The sequence below is a fragment of the Zonotrichia albicollis genome, chromosome 2 (assembly GCF_047830755.1).
Source record: "Zonotrichia albicollis isolate bZonAlb1 chromosome 2, bZonAlb1.hap1, whole genome shotgun sequence".
Taxonomy (NCBI): domain Eukaryota; kingdom Metazoa; phylum Chordata; class Aves; order Passeriformes; family Passerellidae; genus Zonotrichia; species Zonotrichia albicollis.
Window position 1 is genome coordinate 37760132 of NC_133820.1, and position 17903 is coordinate 37778034.

General features: G+C 43.6%; 1 protein-coding gene across 2 annotated transcripts; it reads left to right on the plus strand.

Annotated features, from left to right (window-relative positions):
• The first annotated feature begins 3256 nt into the window (after positions 1-3256).
• Positions 3257-17501, plus strand: LOC102070771 (beta-1,4-galactosyltransferase 3). Of its 2 annotated transcripts, XM_074534758.1 has the most exons (7): positions 3257-3857; positions 10473-10708; positions 12282-12472; positions 13078-13200; positions 15887-15991; positions 16914-17077; positions 17180-17501. In XM_074534758.1, exons 1-6 carry the CDS (start codon positions 3614-3616, stop codon positions 17053-17055), a joined length of 1041 nt encoding a protein of 346 aa, XP_074390859.1. In that variant the 5' UTR covers positions 3257-3613; the 3' UTR covers positions 17056-17077; positions 17180-17501. The 2 variants fall into 2 exon arrangements, with proteins under 2 accessions (XP_074390859.1, XP_005486181.2); XM_005486124.4 differs by having other exon boundaries at positions 16914-17501.
• The last annotated feature ends 402 nt before the right edge of the window (positions 17502-17903 follow it).

A 17903-nucleotide genomic window follows, 5' to 3' on the forward strand; every position in this document is an offset into this window, starting at 1 on the left:
GGTTCAAGGCACATGACATCAGCTATCTGGGTTTTTTAACAGCAGGGCATCCACCTCTCAGAAACATGGAAGCAGTTTTAAAACTCCTCTGAGGAAGCCTTGCTGAAAATTTAGCATACTAGAGAACAAGCCAAATTCATACCTATGTAATAAAAAAAAATCACATTCACAAAAATGTTGCTAGAAGAACAATGGGAAGTTTACAAGCCAAGGTACTTGAAACATGCACCTCACTAGGAGGCACAGTGTCATGGTCACTCCCCAAAAATGAGGGACAGCTCTGCTTGGCTGAAAGCATCCAGCTGTAGAAGGATTAATGCTACCTTCCTCTTGCCTTAATGGAAACCCTGGGGACTGAGAGGGCACTGAATAATGCACATTGACCAGCACTGTATGAGCACCCAGCCTGGTGTCAACCACTCTGCTACACCAGCTGCTCCTTCCCTCCTCGGGCCCTGCATCTTCAAGGCAAAGCTTCCCAAAGCCACTTTGCTGCACTTTCAGTAGGGATCTAGTGCAGCCCCCAGAGGACAGGGCACAGAGGAGAAATGGAGAGAAAAAGAGCAAGCAAGAATGAATCTCATTAAACAGAGAGAGGCACCCCTCTCAGTCTCTCATCATGTTCAGCCCTGATTGGAAGTAAAACTGCACTTGGAGGGAGGGAAAGCCTCCCTCCCTTGGGACAATCCAGAGGCTCTTGCACAAGCTTAATTTCAAGCTCTGTTGAAGATAGTGTTTGGTTTGGTTTGGGTGTTTTTTGGTTTAGGTTTGGTTTTTTGTTGGTTTTTTTTTTTTTTTTATGCATTCAACTTAATTTCCCAGGGAGCTGTGTGAAAATGAGAAAGGCAGACCTTTGACTGTGAATCCAGCCCAGTGCCTGGTTCTTACAGATCCAGTTTCACATTGTTTTCCTCCATCACTGCCCTCAATAAATCTCTGCACAAAGGTTGCTAAAATTCCTCCCACCTCCCTTCCACACTTCAGTGGAGACAGTTACATTATTTTTTTTTTTGCATTTAAGCAATCCAATTCATTTTTAATTCAAAACACACCCTAGTTTCCACAGCTCTGTTTAAAACAGGAGCACTGTGACCTTGAAAAGGCTCAGACCTGCTGGCACCATGAAGTTCTGACCTGTACTTTGCTCTTCCTGGCCTGCTTGCTCTCTGGTGAGGAAAAGACTTGTGATTGGGTTTATGATCCACTCATTCCAGTGCTGATAGTTGAAGGGGAAAGAGAGGAACTGTATTTGGTTTGGAAGGCTCCTGAGGGAGACATACCTGGAGATTCAGTTCCCAGAACTCACAGAGAAACACGTGCAGGCTGGTTCCTCTGCAGACAGCTGATCTGCCTGTATTTAGTTTTCCAGTCTGGAGACCAAATATACACACAGGTGAAAATACAGATTAGGGTAGGCTGTTTCCATCTGACCTCATTCTTCTGCCCAAGAACTGGCACAGGGTGGCAATTTTTACAACTACGCCCTGACTGCAAGGAAGTTGCAGAGCCACTGAAGTGGGGCAGCTCTAATGGTCCAGCTGCTCCCTTCTCCAAGACAGAGGGATGCAGACATGTTTGTTTGCCAAATTCTTCCTACATTGAGATTTCCTATTGTGACCCAAGGAGCGATTGCAAGAGAAACATAAAGCACTACTGGCCCTGAAACAATTGCCAGCTGCAGCCCCAGGTCATACCATGAAAATCTGATTCCTTTCTTTGTTTCTCAGCTGATGCAGAGATTAATTCTTTCCTGTCCTTGGCATTGTACTTGCTGGAGCTATCAGCAGAACAGCGAGCGTTGCTTTGTTTTATGGAGGAGAAGGCAAGCAGAGTGGGTTTGCTGTCACTGTAGAGGGAATGGCACAAGGAGAATGTAAACAGTAGATGTAGGTGTACAAAAAAAGCAACCTTGTGGCAGCAGCATTGCATGGGTTTCAGTAAAGCAAGACTTTGCCCGAGGAAAAGTTCTCTACATTTTTTATTTAAAAACCCAATTAAGTTAAAATTAAATGTGAAATGATGACAATTTGCATCCAGGCCTTAAGCAATCCACTTTAATTGAATAATGGGTTGTTCTGCACAGGAGAATGACTGAGATCAAGTTTCCCATAAATGTGTCTCATGCATCTCAGTCCAACTCTGAAGCAAGAGTACTCCCAGCTCCTCATAAAAGTGATATCACTCTCTCCCAACATCTTCTTACCATGCCATCCCATTTGGAAGGCAAACAGCAGCACATGAATCACAGAACAGGTAAGACTGGAAGGGACCACTGGCGACCATCTGGTCCAACCCTCTCGCTCAAGCATGGTCCCCTAGAGCACGCTCTTCAGGACTGTGTCCAGACAGCTTTAGAATCTCTCCAGGGAAAGAGGCTGGCAGTCTGTCTGATTAGTGCTCAGTGCTGTGCCTGGTTTGGGCCAGCACTCATGGGCTGGCTGCCGGGCAGTGGCCATGCCTTGGAGTAGGATGCTGAGCTCCGGGAGCCTGATGGTGATCTCAGGGAGCCTGGTGCTGATCTCAGGGAGCCTGCTCCCCCTCACAGATTTCCTTCTAACCCTCTCCCCACCACAAACGGCCAATGCTAACTCTTCTTTGAAGCCGTGGAGGAATTTAATGTCTGTAAAATGTCTTTTCCTCTCCTGCATTTAAGCAAAAGCAGACCCATGAGAGCACAAAAATGACTGACAGCACAATCTAAGTCCCATCTGTTTTCAAAATCAGCCAGAGAAGAGAGGGGCATAAAAGCTGAATTTTTTCAGGGCGGCATGGCCATGGCAGGCCTCTCACAGCAGCCAGGCTGCTGTGGTCCCTTTAGGCACTGGCTGAGGTGTATCCATTCCACAGAATCACCCAATCAATCAGTTTGGAAAAGACTTCTGAGATTATTGTGTCCAGCCTATGACCGAACATGACCATGGCAACCAGCCCATGGCACTGAGGGCCACGCCCAGTCTTTCCTTACACACCTCCAGGGACGGAGACTCCACCACCTCCCTGGGCAGTCCATTGCAACGTCTAAATTTCCATTCATCTCTCCCTGACCAGTTTAATAGCCAATTTAAAGTGGAGACAGCAGTCGGGTTTTCACCGACGAGACGACACGGGGTGCAGTTCAGCAGCCACCCCCATCCTTCTCCCTCCTCGCCCACAGCGGCGGCAGCTGACGGAGGGGGAAGATGACTACATCTCCCAGCATGCTGAGCGGCAGCACCGCCCGGCCAGGGGCCCGCCCTGCCCCGCCGTGCATTCTGGGAGCTGTAGTCTCGCCGGAAGGCGGGCAGGGGAGGGCGGGCGCTGCGCCTGTGCCACAGCGAGCCCGTGCCGTTGCCCCGGGGCTCCGAGCGGGCTGACTCTGGCTCGGCCGGCTCGTCCCTTCCTCCAGCCCGCCTGGCTCAGCTCGCACCGGGAAGGGGAGGTCTGGCTCTCGGCGTCCTGATGAAGCCCAGCTAGGGGAGCACGCTGCCGCCTCAGAAAGTTGGAGGAGAAGAAGGAGGGGGAGGAGGAGGAGGAGACGGTCTGCACAGCGATGTAGCCCAGAGCGTGGAACGGCAGCCCCTGGAAGGCACTTCAGCTCCTCGCCGCCCTGATCCTGGAGCATGGGCTAAAAACTATGTTCCTCTCCCGTATGGAAAATCATTGTTTCCTGGTGTTTGTGTTTGTCTTCCAAGCAATATTTATCCTGATCCTCTACCGAAGCGGACCTTCGCGTGTGTTCCGCGGGTTTGTAGAGGCGCCTCAGGTGATGGTGGTGGATTACTCGAAGCCCCACGATGTGTACACAAACCTCAGCTTGTTCACCCGGGCTCCCAGTGAGGACACCATGCCCTACTGCTCAGCGCAGTCCCCAGTTCTGGGTAGGTATGAACCTTCAAAAGCCCTGGAAAGGTGGTTTGAAAGAACCTCCTTCGTAACCCTGAAGGTGTCATAAATGTAAGTTGTATCTTCTGCAAACTTTGAAACAGGTGTGCTGGTGTACTTACGCTGCCAAAGTTCTCTCCTGTTAACAACCCGTGTTGTTTTATTGCTTGTGCGGGGAAAAGTGTTTTACTGGCCTACAAATTTCCAATATTGAGAGTTTGGTTACACAGATGTCAAGATTGTAGAGCAAGAGTGAAAACAGTGCATGGTGATAATATCAAGTTAGTAATGCTTTTTTGGTTTTTTTTTCTTGGCAGTCTTGTGTAAAATGACCCAACAATTTAGAAACTGCATAATATTGACCTCTGACTTTAATTGCTTGGTTCTTTGTCTTAAGCCTTATATCAAATCTGTAGTTCAATATAAATTGATTAAGTTGACTTGAAATCAGCTTAATTGGAGGATGTGTGAGGATGGCACCTTGTTCTTCATGGTGATCTTCTAGTCTATGATTGTCACACACCTTTAGGCTTGGAAACTAATGTGTTAGACTTAAAAGTCTGGTCACAGGTTAATTTGTATTCACAGTAGGACCAAACCAGAGCTGATCTAAGAAGCAGCATTCATCCAGCTGTTGCAGTACTAAAACAGTTGAGAAATTTTAAGTCAGTACAAAGTCAAACCAGGTGTATAAAGCAGGTGTATTTCCAGTAAAGTGGTGGTGCTGCTCAGGCAATAGTGAATCCCTTTGACTCAGCCAGCCATGAATGGATTCAGTTCCATCAGCATGCACTTAGAGCTGGTTTGGGGCCATGTTGTCTACACCTAGCCCTTAGCCTTGGACTGCTGTTCTAGGAAAGCTGATCACTGCACATGGAGCCCATTAATAGCAAATGGTTGACCTTGGCTCACGTGGAAGCTCTGTGGGAAGCCAGTGCTCTTGTGTCAGGTTGCTTACTTAGGTTGGAGAGCTCTGCTGGGACACTTTGGATGAGCCTGCTCGGGCTGCAACCTTTGCAATGATGCTTGTTCTTTTGAGATGTTTTCTTCCTTCCCCTGTTGCTTGCAGGGGGAGGAAGATAGCTTTGGGTGTGTGTTTCAGCATTTCCCATAGAAATGGCTCTACCAACTCCTGAAATCCTGGTAGCACAGAGCCTTTTTGCACAGGTGCTGGTGTCATGGTCTCAGTGCACTGCAGCCCATTCAGTTCTGGGGAGCTACAATTCCTTTTTTTCAGGCTGAATTGTTTTATTTGAAAAAACACAGCAGAAATGTGACTGCACCTAGTTTGTGTCCGCTACTGATGAAAATCCTCTCTCCTAAAGAGTCAAATGAGACAGCTTTAGTGTCAAAAAGAAAGAACCAAACAATTCTGCAGTTTGCCTGCAAACCATCAGATAAGTAAAAGTAGTGACGTGTATGGAGGAGGCGGACACAGAGTAAAATTACACTAACCTGTGCTCTTAGAGCTGGGAAGTCTTTTTAAGAACTCCTCCTCTGCCCATCACTGAGAGTGCTGAGAGCAGGGGATGGTCCTGCAGGCGGTACTTCAGAGCTAAAATGGAAACATGATGTTAGTCACAGACAGAAACAAACAGCAAGCTGTCTGGGAGGAAAAAAAGCCAGCCATGAGGCAAAGTAACTGTGTAAGCTTTGCTGTGTGAAAATACTGAGCTGAGCATATGAACCACTGTCGAAGTGAAATACAAGTAATTTGGAGCACTGATACAAATTCAGCTTCAGAAAAATGAGGTCTCTGCTACTGCTTAACTTTTACTCAGTGGTATTTCCCTGTAAATATAGGATGTAAATTATTGCTTCTATCACTGCATGCCCGCCTCTTCTGGGTGTTTTGCTTTTTTCTTAGCTGAGAAGCATGCTGTTTTGTGAGGGAGTTGTCCCTTGTTTTATATGTGATGGGCACATGTGCATTGAGATAAATACTTTATAAATGTCTTGAATAGTTTTTGCCATCATCTCTCATGAGACTGATGTTTCTTGGAAGCATTATATTGCAGAGAGCAATGCCTTTTAATATTAATTTCATAAACTCTATTAAATGAGATTTCAAATCAATTCTTGAGGACTCAGCCTCCTGCTCAGAGCTAGTAATAAGTCACAGTGCCCACTCTAAAGTGTGTTAAAGTACCTGGAAGGATGCCAAATGGCTTAAATGGTTTCTGCATCAGGGCTTTTAGGAAGTGCAGCAATTTTTCCATTTATATATGTAGTAGATCATTTTGATAACTGTTTGAATGTTAATCAGCTTGCAGCTCATCTGTCTGTTTCCTGTCTCCTGAATCTGCAGCAACTTGGTTCTTCCAGGGCTGTGAAGTAAGAATTGAAGTGTAATTGCTAATCATCTCTGCCTTGGAGGAACTAGACTCCTGCCTAAGCTGACTAGTGGTGCTTCTAAACACCTAGTGGTGTCCACTGAACGTTTTGTGACCAAGAACTTGAAAAGCATTGCAGGTATTCAGTGTCTTCACTAATATAGTGAACAAATTGCTTGAGTTCCCTCAGAAGTTAAAGTTTCTACACAAATAACCCATTGCCTGTTTCTTCCTCCTCTGTTTTTAGAAAAAGTGAAGTGCTTATATGCCAGGGTTATACTTCGTTAAACATAACTAAATAGCTTTTAAGTTCAAAATCTGACTTTCTCACAATGCATGCAAGGTAGCTTGCTTCAGTTCATCTTTTCCTCTCACGAAGAAAAAGTTTGGTGCTAGAAGATTTGGTTTACTGTACTATTTCTGGTTTGGTTTAAAGGGGTACCTTCCTTTGTGCATGGTACATGCTGAATGAGTTGGTGTGGTCCTCGAGGACTTCAATAGTTGAAAGTTCTGTCTGTGAGTTTGCTGTTTATAATTTGCTCATGCTATGGAAGGATTTTTTCCAAGCCCTTCTTATAGTAGTTTTCACTCCCATCTGTCATAACCTTTTCATGAGCAGGACCATCTGTTGTATTAAGTAGCTCCTGCTATGTTTTCTAATGCTGCCAGAGTTTCTTCTCTTGGATTGAAAGAGAAATAAAGAAGTGGCAGTGCTAATGCTGAGATTTATTTTCAGGTGCCATTGAGACAGCCTTGTATTCTGTCATTAGAAACTGATGCTTAAATGAAAGCTGTTGGTCTGATTTTTTATTTTTTTTTTCCCCAAGCACTGGTAGAATTACAGAAATATGACTCTGTTAATGTAGTGTGTGGTGCTGCAGTATCTGAGTGCAGCATGCACCCATGCTGCTGTTCCTGTCTGTTCCTCTTGGGTAAGCTCTGGTTGTTCTCATTGGGCTTGGTAGTTACAGCTGCAAACTCTGAGCTCAGAAGTCCTGGAGTTCCTTTGGTAAGGTGGGAGAGATGTGGCCAAGGTCCATAGGTCCCCTCACAGGTCAATGTGTTGCCTGGGGAGTGAAGCAAGCAGGGAGTGTGCTGTCACTGGCACCAGCTAACACAGACAGGGAATTGTGAGACCTAACTGTACACTGAAGTTTCATATTCATTAAACACCTTCTGTGTGATGGTACAGGCACAGAAACATCTTTGGAACCATGACAAAATTGGCCATGGAAAAATTGCTTGGACACTTCAGGGTGTTGATTCTGTACCCTGCCTCAACAGGGATCCTGTGCTTCCTAGTATGTGTAAGATGGTTTTTTCCTCCTTTTCCAAGGCTGTGCTTTGGCAGTTTTATTTATCCCTCTTTGGTCCAGCCTGCAAGTGCTCTGTTCACATTTGGGAATTAATTGGATTAGATTGCATTAGCCTTTTGTTAGTTGGACGGCAGGGAGACATGAGAGCCAGAATGTAGCTTGTAGCCAAGGAGTGTAGGGCAGCCAGAGGTTTTGGGGATGTAAGTCACACTCTTTTTTTTTCTTCCTTCCCTTGGCATATTCCAGATTGAGTTTCTGAGCTGATTTTTTTGAGGTCTGGAGCCAGGCAGCATAGGAGAACACAGTATCTTGAAAAACCTGGAAAATACAAATGTTATACTCCTGGAATGCTTGGGTATGGAAGGAGAGAACAGGAGTGAAGCTATTCACATTGTTCTACTCATACCTTTACATTCAAATTAAAATCTTTTTTTTTCTGGAATTTAAAGATTGTTGCTGCAGAATCTTACTCTGCAATACAGAGTCCCAATTGTTTTACAGAAAACAAAACCTTGCCTTTGTGGGAGAATAAAAGGGATTAATTCCCTTTCTTATTTTTTATTTAGAGCAATAATCTATAGTTTAAATCCTTGAATAAAATACTTTTTTAGCAAGCTCCAGTTGTCATCAAATCAGTGGTTAATGATGCTTTAGGTTGAAAGATCTGATAATCAGGGAGTCCATTAATCTAAACAGCAACATAAACTACAGGTTGACAACATTGTTGGACTGAAACGTGGGAGTGTTAAGGGTGGAAAGGGAAACTGCCTGCACAGAGGTAGGAAATACCCTCATGAAATCTTCACTGTAAATGTGACCTAGGTTCATAGCCCTCACAATGATTCTCTGAAGAACCACTCTTCTGTTTTGGGTACAAATATATGGCAGTGTACTCTGCTTTCCTGCTGCGGGTAATGCAGTGAAAATCAAATTCTCATGTATTTTAAGTAGTTGGAGAAGGACTGAAAAGTGATGTTTAAGAGTCAGCTATTGCAAAATCTTGCTGACAAGCAGAAGTCAGGCTTTCTTTTTAAAAACAAACAGAGACCAATGAACAAAACCCACAGAGCAGGATTCAGACCAGACATTTTTGACAGCTTGAGAAATGGGATCAGTGGCTCTTCAGACTGACCTTCAGGAAATGCCATTTGCCCATCAGAAATGTGAGGTGTACCAGCTCCCTCATAGTAGCAAAATGTTCCCTGGTTCAGAATGGACACTGAATTTTATGGCAAATTTACTCATTAAGCCTTGTTACTGTTCTAAAAATCCTGCAACCAACCCAAAATCAATGAACCATGCAAACCTCAAAAACCCAAACCCCCAAAAGAAGTGCAGGGATGTTGCTTCTTTTTGTGTCAGTTAAACAGGATGTGGGTGTGGGCAGGCTCAATTTTTTTGTGTTTTTGTTAAAATTGTACCAGAGATTTGAATATAGGATGGGCTGAAAGAAACATATTCTGGACTCACTTGCTTATTTAGTCATTAAACACACCTGTACCTTCTCCTACTCAAATGAAAGCTCCTAAACACCAGGCCTAAATATTTGCTTTCTCTCTCTCATGCTTCATTATCAGAAGATTTTTGAGAGAATTATTTATTGCAGTGTTTTAAGAGGGAGTCTCACTTAGAAGATACTAAAAACTTGATTTAGGACAGCCATAGTGTTAATTATCAGCTTGGAAAGAAAAGAAAATCTTGTTTATAGATATTAAAAAAAAAAAAAGAAACACCACCAGCTTCAAACTTGCCTTGCAAACTTTTGGTGAAAAAAACATTTTGCCTTTGTAACATGGCCTGCAAAGAATTTTTGAATAGAACTGTCATTTGGAATTGCCAGCTTCTAATAATGATTTGGGTGAAAGTTTTTTCCTAGTTCATTTAAGCACTGGATGGTAATCTTTTTCTGCATCTGTGTATTATTTTCTTAAAAGTTCACAGTTGTAGAAAACCATTAAGACACACTGATTTGTGTATAAATACAAGTTTTCTGCTACTTCTGGAAGCTTTTCTCACAACCCAGGAGTACAGGCATTTAGATAATTGTAGAATTTGTTTATTTATATTGTAACAATGAGGTTTGTGTTAAAATGGGTATTGACACTTTATATGGATTCTTTTTCACTTATGACTTGTCAGTATTTTTCCATCTGAAGAATGGAAGAATTCATGTAAAAATGTAGATTTTTTTATAATTAGGCAATAACTCTTGAAGATATCCAGTATATTTTGTATTTTAAAAAGAGGTGCCGAGTAGAACAACAACCATGTATAGTTTCTTTTGCTATCCTGTGCCTGTTCCTGAAAATATATCATCTTTCTTCTTTCTCAGGTCTGTCATCTGCTTCTCCAAGATTTTGAAGTACTGCCTGCTTATCAAAGTGTATAAAATGAAATAATATAGCAAATTCAGCTATTGTGGCATGTGATTGTAACATCAAATTGAACTTGAAATGCTTTTAAAGGTAGAACTGACATTTTCTAAGCATTTATATTTATCCAGGCTTCAAACTGTTTCTCCCCTGACCTGCTGAATATCCACTTGCGCATCTTTGTCCTTGAATCTCTTCTGAACAAGGCTTAGAGAAATTTTCCAAATGGGTAGCAAAAGCAGATGTGTCTGTTCATCTTGAATAATTTCCAGCGCTGTTTCTTTCAGCGAATCCATTTGCTCAAGGATCTCATCTCAGCAGCAGCGGGCTGTGGCAGGCAGGCAGTCCCGGGGAGCAGCAGCTGTGCCGCAGCCCGGCGGGCCGTGCTGGCCGTGCCAGGGCTCGGCGTGCCTGGCAGGTGGTGTGTGTGAAATTCATCACAGAGCCACGTCTGCATGGGTGCTGTTAACTCTCCTCTGGTGGGGCTGCTGTCTGAAGGAGCAAACATGGGGAGCTGATCTCATAGGTTTGGAAAAAGGTAGATCACTGATGTTTCTCGTGCTGATTCTTTTTTCTGTCTCTCCTTACAGTTGGTCCATTAACCATCACCTTCAAGGCGCTCCCTAGTGAAAGGATGATCATTAAAAGAAATCCTTTTGTTCAGTCTGGTGGTCACTACAAGCCACCTCACTGCTTTGCCCGCTACAAATCCGCCATCCTCGTGGCCTACAGGAACCAGGAGAAGAAACTCCGCCACCTCCTCTACTACATCCATCCCTTCCTGCAGCGCCAGCAGCTCAGCTACACCATCTACCTGATCCAGCAGGTAAACCCAAGTCCAATGTGCCTGCTGGGAGCTCAGCTACTCTGCTTATGGGCTGGGTTCTGAAGAAGAAATGTGACTCTTCTGATGTGGAAATACTCTTTTATGCATGGGCTGAGAGGAGGTCAGATAGCTGTCCTGCCTCCATGACTGCTAATGATTGAAATAATGTACCACTTGTCAAGATCATCCTTCTGCTATTATTTGGTTCTGTTGTGGTTTTGTTGGGTTTTTTTTTCCCTGGGGGTATAAATTTGTCACTAAGTGGTTGTGCTGGTTTGAAAGTAAACCAGCAGGAGTAATGAACTCCCATACAATCACCTTGAGAAAGATTTCAGATCGGAATTACAACTTAATAGAAAGAATTATAATAAATGCATTAATACAAAAACACTGGCTTTAAGTGACAGCCTGTGCCCCTGTTGATCAGGATGGTGGTCACAGCCTGATTAAGTAATGGCTGCAGTGTTGAAAACAATGGTCCTGTGGAAGGTCTGTTTCTTCTCTGGGTCCCGCGAGCACTGATGATGTCCCAAGTCCCCAAATCAAGATGATATGTGGTCAGGTTCAGGTGGTACCTCCCAGGGCAGGGAGTTTCACAATGGAGTGATGTAGTCCTATGAGGGACAGAATATTTTTGGAGTCCTTGGTGGTTGTTGCCAGGTGTTCTGCTGGTGCCAGTCAGTTCATGATGGCCCCTTATCAGAGACCCTTCAGGATGGGCGGGACTGCTACTTTACCTGAGGGAGGTACCACAGCTGAGTGTGAAGAGAAAGAAACACTAATCTGCCTCACAGGGCTGCCTCTTTTTTCCTTATGTAACACCCAGCTGTATCCTGAGGGGTGGCTGTGCACTGGGCAGCTGCTGCAAACGACCCTTCTTTAAGAGCTTGTCCAAAAATGATGTAGAGGAAAGTAGAATACAGAGTTTGGTTACACTCCGCAGTAGCGCTTCCCTTTTGTAACCCAGGGCAGTTGTAACTTTTGTTTTCCTCTTTCTGAGATTTGCATGTGGTTTGTCTGTAGCTTCAGTGTGACTACTGAGCAAAACGTGGAGACTGAATGCTGGAGTGAAGCTGGATATTTTTAGTCTATGTCAAATACAAACATGTGGCTTAGCAGGGCAGGCTGTGCAGGTCAAGCAGCCTTTTGTACCTGACATGGACTGGTGTTGCAAAAGATCAGTGGCAAGGGAGCAAGTTTTGGATTCATCAGTTAAAACCAATAGTTTATTGGGAGGGCAAAGAAGCTTTTTGTTTGACCAAGATCTTATTCTGATTTGTAAGTTTTAGTAAACAGTAGTCAGGGCAAAAGTGTTGCTGTACAACTGTTTACCTGAGGATTGGCTTATGGATGGATCTCTTGAAAGTGCATAGGCCCTGACATGGCAAAGCTGACAATTGTTAAGAGTGTTGTGAAAAGGGTAGGTGACATTTTCAAAGCTGGGAGCGTGGAATTTGCAGCTAGTATGGATTCATTCATTTGAATAAGGCTTTTTGACTAAAACAAATTTTAACTGAGCTATCTAACAACATCTGTGTTGTTTTGGTGAAGAAATGTAGGTTTTCTTTTCCAGGTAGGGACTGGTTCATTTAACCGAGCAAAGCTGCTCAATGTTGGTGTCCGGGAGGCCATGAAGGATGAAGAGTGGGACTGCCTTGTCCTGCATGACATTGACCTGGTGCCTGAGAATGATTATAACCTGTACATTTGTGATGAATATTATCCCAAGCACATGGCCAGTGCCATAGATAAGTTTCAGTACACGTAAGTGCCTCCATTTGCTTTCTGTGGATATATTCCAGTTGCTTCACTTCCTGTTAGAAAGTATGGGTGGGAACAGTGAAAGACAACCTTAATGAGGTTTTCTGTGTGTTAGTTTTGCAGCAGTTACTTCCCAGAAAAGGATATTTTTGACCCAGGCATGCAATCTTGAATGTTTCCTTGCCTGTAGTTCCCTGTTCCACAGTTAGCTCAGCTTGGCAAATGACTGGCAGGTTTCTGTTTGACTTTCCTTTAAGAAAAAAAGTATAAAGTGGGAATATTGGATCAGGTGGAATATGATGTGGTAGGATACAAGTACTTGAAACTGATCCAATATATGAATTTTGAAACCAGCTTTACTTTGGTCAGTTTTGGGGGGAGGTGTTGGGAAACAATGAGGGGAATGGAACATGATGGGAATTACACTGGGTTTACTGTTTTGGGGTTTGGCATTGTCATGAGAGTGCCTGCAATTAATGTATGTGTGACTTGGATCACACTGTTAGTTGTGGAGGACAGGCATTAGCCTTCAATAGTGAACTCTGGTTTTTGGTGGTTGGGTTTCTTTGGAGGGTGCTGTTTGTTTGCCTGTTTGTTTTCTCTTTTAGTCTGCCATACAAGTCCTTTTTTGGGGGCGTGTCTGCTCTGACTCCAGACCATTACATGAAGATGAATGGGTTTCCCAACACCTACTGGGGCGATGGTGGTGAAAATGATGACATTGCTACAAGGTACCAATGCACAGGACAGGCTTGAAGTGGATCTAAGCTGGCAAGTGAAGCATAACAGCACCCTAGGAAAGGAACCAATGACATTGTTACTTAGTGTGCTTGCAGTACCATAATAGTCCCAAATGCTGTTGCTATTGGGAATGCTTTATGTCAGGAAATGGTCAGAACCTATGAATCCAATCACCATGTGCTGGGAAAATGAAGCTTTCTCATTTCTGGGGAGCAGAATGTTATTTCACATCCTTGTGCCTTCAGTGCAAGGGTTATAACCACTTGTAGTTGACAAGTGCCTCCACTGATGTTGACAGCCCCAAGGGAGGGAAGGAATCTGCAAGCTTGAAGAATAAGAAGGTGCTTAACTAATTCTGAGACAGTTGGGAATTTAAGTTGAGTGCATTTAGGCTGCTCCAAGTGTTACCTAATCACTGATACTTGGGATTAAGGAGCACAAGGAATTCTGTCTTTTGTCTGCAGTGCTGGGTGATGGAGCAGCCTGTGTACCAGTGTGAGTCAGTGACAGCAAGAGTTGATGGTTTTTCTTGTACTTTGGTTGCCATGGCAGCAGCATTGTATAGATGAGTTTAGTTCCAGGTGCTCTGCCTAATGTGAATTCTTCAAGTACAGAATCATGGCTGCAGCTTCTTTATTCAGCTTTGGAATTGCACTGTGCACCTTTATGATCCAGCACTGAGGCAGGCTCATGGGAAGTTTATAAAACTAAACTGGCCATGGAAGCCATTGTTATTTTTGTCTTGCATAACATGACAAGTTACAGGGTTTTTTTCAAAGCAGTATTCATCTGGGAATTGAAAGCCAGATTTTCTAATATAGAATTCCTCCTTTGCCTTTCAGAGAAAGCCAACTAAAAGGTTGTATGGTTGTTTAGAGAGTCAGCATTTATGAAAGGAATAGAATGCCAGGAAAATAGATCTTGATATCAAGTACTACAATGCTGGGTCTATTCAGCTGCTCTTAGTATAGCTCAGGCATCTAATTTGGTTTTTGGTACCCAGGGTAGAGTCATGCCAGTTATGCATAGGAGTGCACTTCTTTGAAGAGAATCCTGGAAGGCAAGTGAATTCTATAGCTCCCAAAATAGTCCTTTCTGGAAGGGAATTAGAGCCTATGTTTTCAGAGAAAACTTACACTAATGATTAGCAATGTTTTGGCCCAGAGATACATGGGGGCTGTGGACAATGCCTGTTAATGATTTATTCACGTTCTGAAGTCTCAGCCTGCAGAAGTTAGGAATGAGCTGGCTCTTCTTCAGTGACCAGCTGGGATCTGGATTTTGGGAGGTGCTCAAGCACTTCTTACCATGTAGCCAAAAAATTAATGAATTTTTTTTTGACATTTCAGTGTCTGGCTTTCAAAAATTCTGTGCAAAGATGATTTTTTTGGGGGAATATTGCTTATTAAAAAGCAGAGTTAATGAAAGAAACTGCCAGCTGCCCTTATAGTTGCCAGACTGCAGTACTCTCTAGTACAAGTTGTAGCAAATACCAGAAGAAAACACTATTCTAATTGGAGCCACTCATGTGTTAACATTTTCAACTACAGGAAGGTCTCTTGGACTCTTCTTACCAGTAAATGAATGTATTAACAATTCAGTTTCAGTCTTATTTGCAATGCAAAGAACTGTGACAGCAAAGCTAGTTTAGTGTTCTTGCTTTTTTGTCTCTTTATGGTTGAATGTGCCATAAGCTTATGTTCAGAAAAAAAGAAACTGTCTAAAACTCCATGTGAAATAATGGAACTATAACACTGTCAGTGAAGTGTTATAATCATCTGATGACTCTAGCCTGACAAATATTTTCAATTCTGTAGCCTTTCAGCTTCATAACATTCCTGCTGTATCAGATCCCAATGGAACGCAGTCAAATGCTGCAAACATGCCAGTTAGATAACCTCAACTGAGCAAACATTCATTCTTCCATTCACAGGAATTTTCTCTGCCTAAGGGCTGTCCTGTGATAACAGAGGTGTGGTAGCACTAGTAGAGGTTTAGCTAGCACTGTTGAAGCCACTTTTTATTGGCAAAGTAACATAGGTGCTATCAGCAGTGGGCTGTGAGTTGCTTGAAAGTCACCCAGAATGCTGGGCTTAGAAGCTCTGTTCTGGAATTCTGAGCCTTCAGTTCCTCTTCTCTTATCTAACTGTACTGCAGCTGAGTTTACATATGTTTGTCTGGTGCCTGTATTTATCCCTAATCTTTTATGAACCAGTCTAATCAGGCCATCTGAATGAATGGCACTTCTCAAAGAACACAGAGGCTTAATCTGGTTTTGAAACTCAGGACTGGCTTCCTTTCAGAAACTGCAAGTTTGGGGTCTTTTTCTTTTCCCTTAAAGTTTAGGTGATGGACCTCTAGGCAGCAAAAGCTGCACTCTTAGGAGGAAGTGGAATAGTGCTCATTTTTCAGAGGCAGGGGAACTGCTCTTGAATGCTCTGTATGGTGTAGTTCATTCCCTGCTTGCTCTAATCCCCTTGTGCCCTGTCAAAGTGCACTGCAGCTGGGAGCTTTCTAGCCCAAGCCTGGCCTAGAGCCCGCTAGAGAAGATCATGTGGCCCTGTGCTGCTTCTGCACTTTGTTTTTATTGCATTAGCACTGAAAATCATCTCTGACCATAAGCCTGGAAGTGGCATCTCTATGCCCAGACAAACACTTTTGTATGTTGTTTTACAGGATTCACTTGGCAGGAATGAAAATAGTCCGGACATCCCCTCACCTTGGCCGCTACCGAGTGATGGACTACAAGGAAGAGACAGAGATCCCAGATCCTTGGAGGAGGTACCTGGTGGGGCTGGGGGCTGCTCTGGGCCTTGGGGCAGCTTGGCTCTTGCTGTCACCTTCCCCAGCACGGGCTGCATATGCCTCATGTCACTGCTGCTTTTTCTGCTTTAGGAAGGCTATTTAAAAGCAGCCCCCAGTCAGTTTCAACTGAATCATTCAGCTTCTGTCTTCACACTTGAAGGGTTTATCCTAGTTTCCTGCCTTTTCTTCCTATTGTGAAGGACAGATGCCAGCTAGGAAGCTAACACATAGACTTAAACATGAAATTATATAGGGAGTAAAACTTAAAGAAAAAAATACTGCCTGTGTTATAAAGAGGGAGATTTCAGTTTGAAGGGGCACTGTATTACAAGTTCCCAATATTAAAAGCTTGCTGTTCAGTCTGTGTGGAGTTACAACGTGCCATTAAAATAGTGGAAAGCAATATTCTAGTTTGAAGACATGAGAAAGGTGCTATGAGAGACTTTATCAAAGACTGTTTTATATAGAAGAGCTGGAGGAGGGTGTTGGGTCAAGTGTGGTGGAGGCTTCTCATACCAGCAGTGCAGATCCCTCTGTATCATCTCAAAACTCAGGTTTCCATAACAACCCTGTCAAAAACCTACCTACAGCAGCCTATGTACACCGTGGCTGCAAACTTCTGCCTTGCACTCCCAGGTCTCTCTAAGCTGCTGACAGCTCCTTGGTTTTTGGAGACTCTAGCTGCCACCTTACTGGTCTCCCTCTATGATCAGGGTCCAGTCTGAATTGTCCTCCTTGTTTGGAATACTCAGTGTGAACTCACTCTAATCTGTTCAGTCTGTATCATGGGAAGAATTGTCTCAGGGCTTTTCTGCCCTCTGGAAGACTCTTTCTTCTGCAGCTTCAACTGCCAATGTTACCTTCTTTCTTCTAACTGCAGGTCTTCTTTCTCCCTCAGGCCTCCTTCCCAACACAACACCAGAAAAACATGGAAAGCTGATGGAATGAATACATTACAGTTCAAGCTCCTTTCCAGGACTAAGCATCCTCTTTATACCAAGATCACTGTGGACATTGGATATGTTCCCCCATTTTCTTAAGAGACTGAAAACAAAAGCAGAGGTTGGGTGCCACATGGGCGTTCAGCCAATCTCTCCCATTTTCCTGTGGCATCTGCCCCACCTGAGCTCAACCCTCTTGCCTTTCCCTTTTCTTCTGTTTCAGATTTAGAAGAGGCTCCAGGAACAGGATATGACAGCTACTAAACGGTCTGTGGCTTACTGTAAAAATAGTCCAAGTCACTGTAAAACTGATCCCTGAGCCATGTCTGTGACAGTAAGCCAATCCAAGCTTTCTGGAACCTTTGTTCAGTAGCTGGAGAGCTCTGTCCTGCTTTGTACTTGAGTGTTAATTGGGATGCAAGCCATTCTGTCAGATTGGCCTCTGACAGGTTGTATTTTGAGAAGGTGTTGAAGCCATTTACAGTTCTATAAATATCTTTTGTGAATTTGAGTAAAATAAATGAAGTTATGTGTTTGGCTTAAGAGTTTTATAGAATACTGAATGAGAGTGTAATAAAAGAAAGTTGCCCTGAAACCAGGCAAAGCAGAGTTTAAATCTCTGATTTTTTTCTCTGACCTGAACCACAACTGTTGAAATTGTTTTATTGTAGCTGCAAGTAATGCAGACTGAGTGGGACCTGAGGCTGTCACCTAGTCTAACCTCCTGCTCAGAGCAGGGAAATTAATCTACTGCTACAGCTGTTGCTCAGACATTAAGTATCATTGAAGGCTGAGCTGTCTTCAATATAAAATACTTGTGAGAAATTAAATATTAGTCTTTTCTTGAGGTCAAACATGTCAACAGTGGAGCTGTGACGCTGCAGGAAAGCATTTGTACTTACCTGACTGTGAGACTGACACAGTCAGCCTAAACCCTTGCCCTTGCT

Coding starts and splice junctions, on each gene's coding strand:
- LOC102070771 (XM_005486124.4), top strand. CDS start 3,614: ATGTTCCTCTCCCGTATGGAAAATCATTGTTTCCTGGTGTTTGTGTTT. Junction 3,858..10,472: donor AGCGCAGTCCCCAGTTCTGG/GTAGGTATGAAC, acceptor CTCTCCTTACAG/TTGGTCCATTAACCATCACC. Junction 13,201..15,886: donor AATGATGACATTGCTACAAG/GTACCAATGCAC, acceptor GTTGTTTTACAG/GATTCACTTGGCAGGAATGA.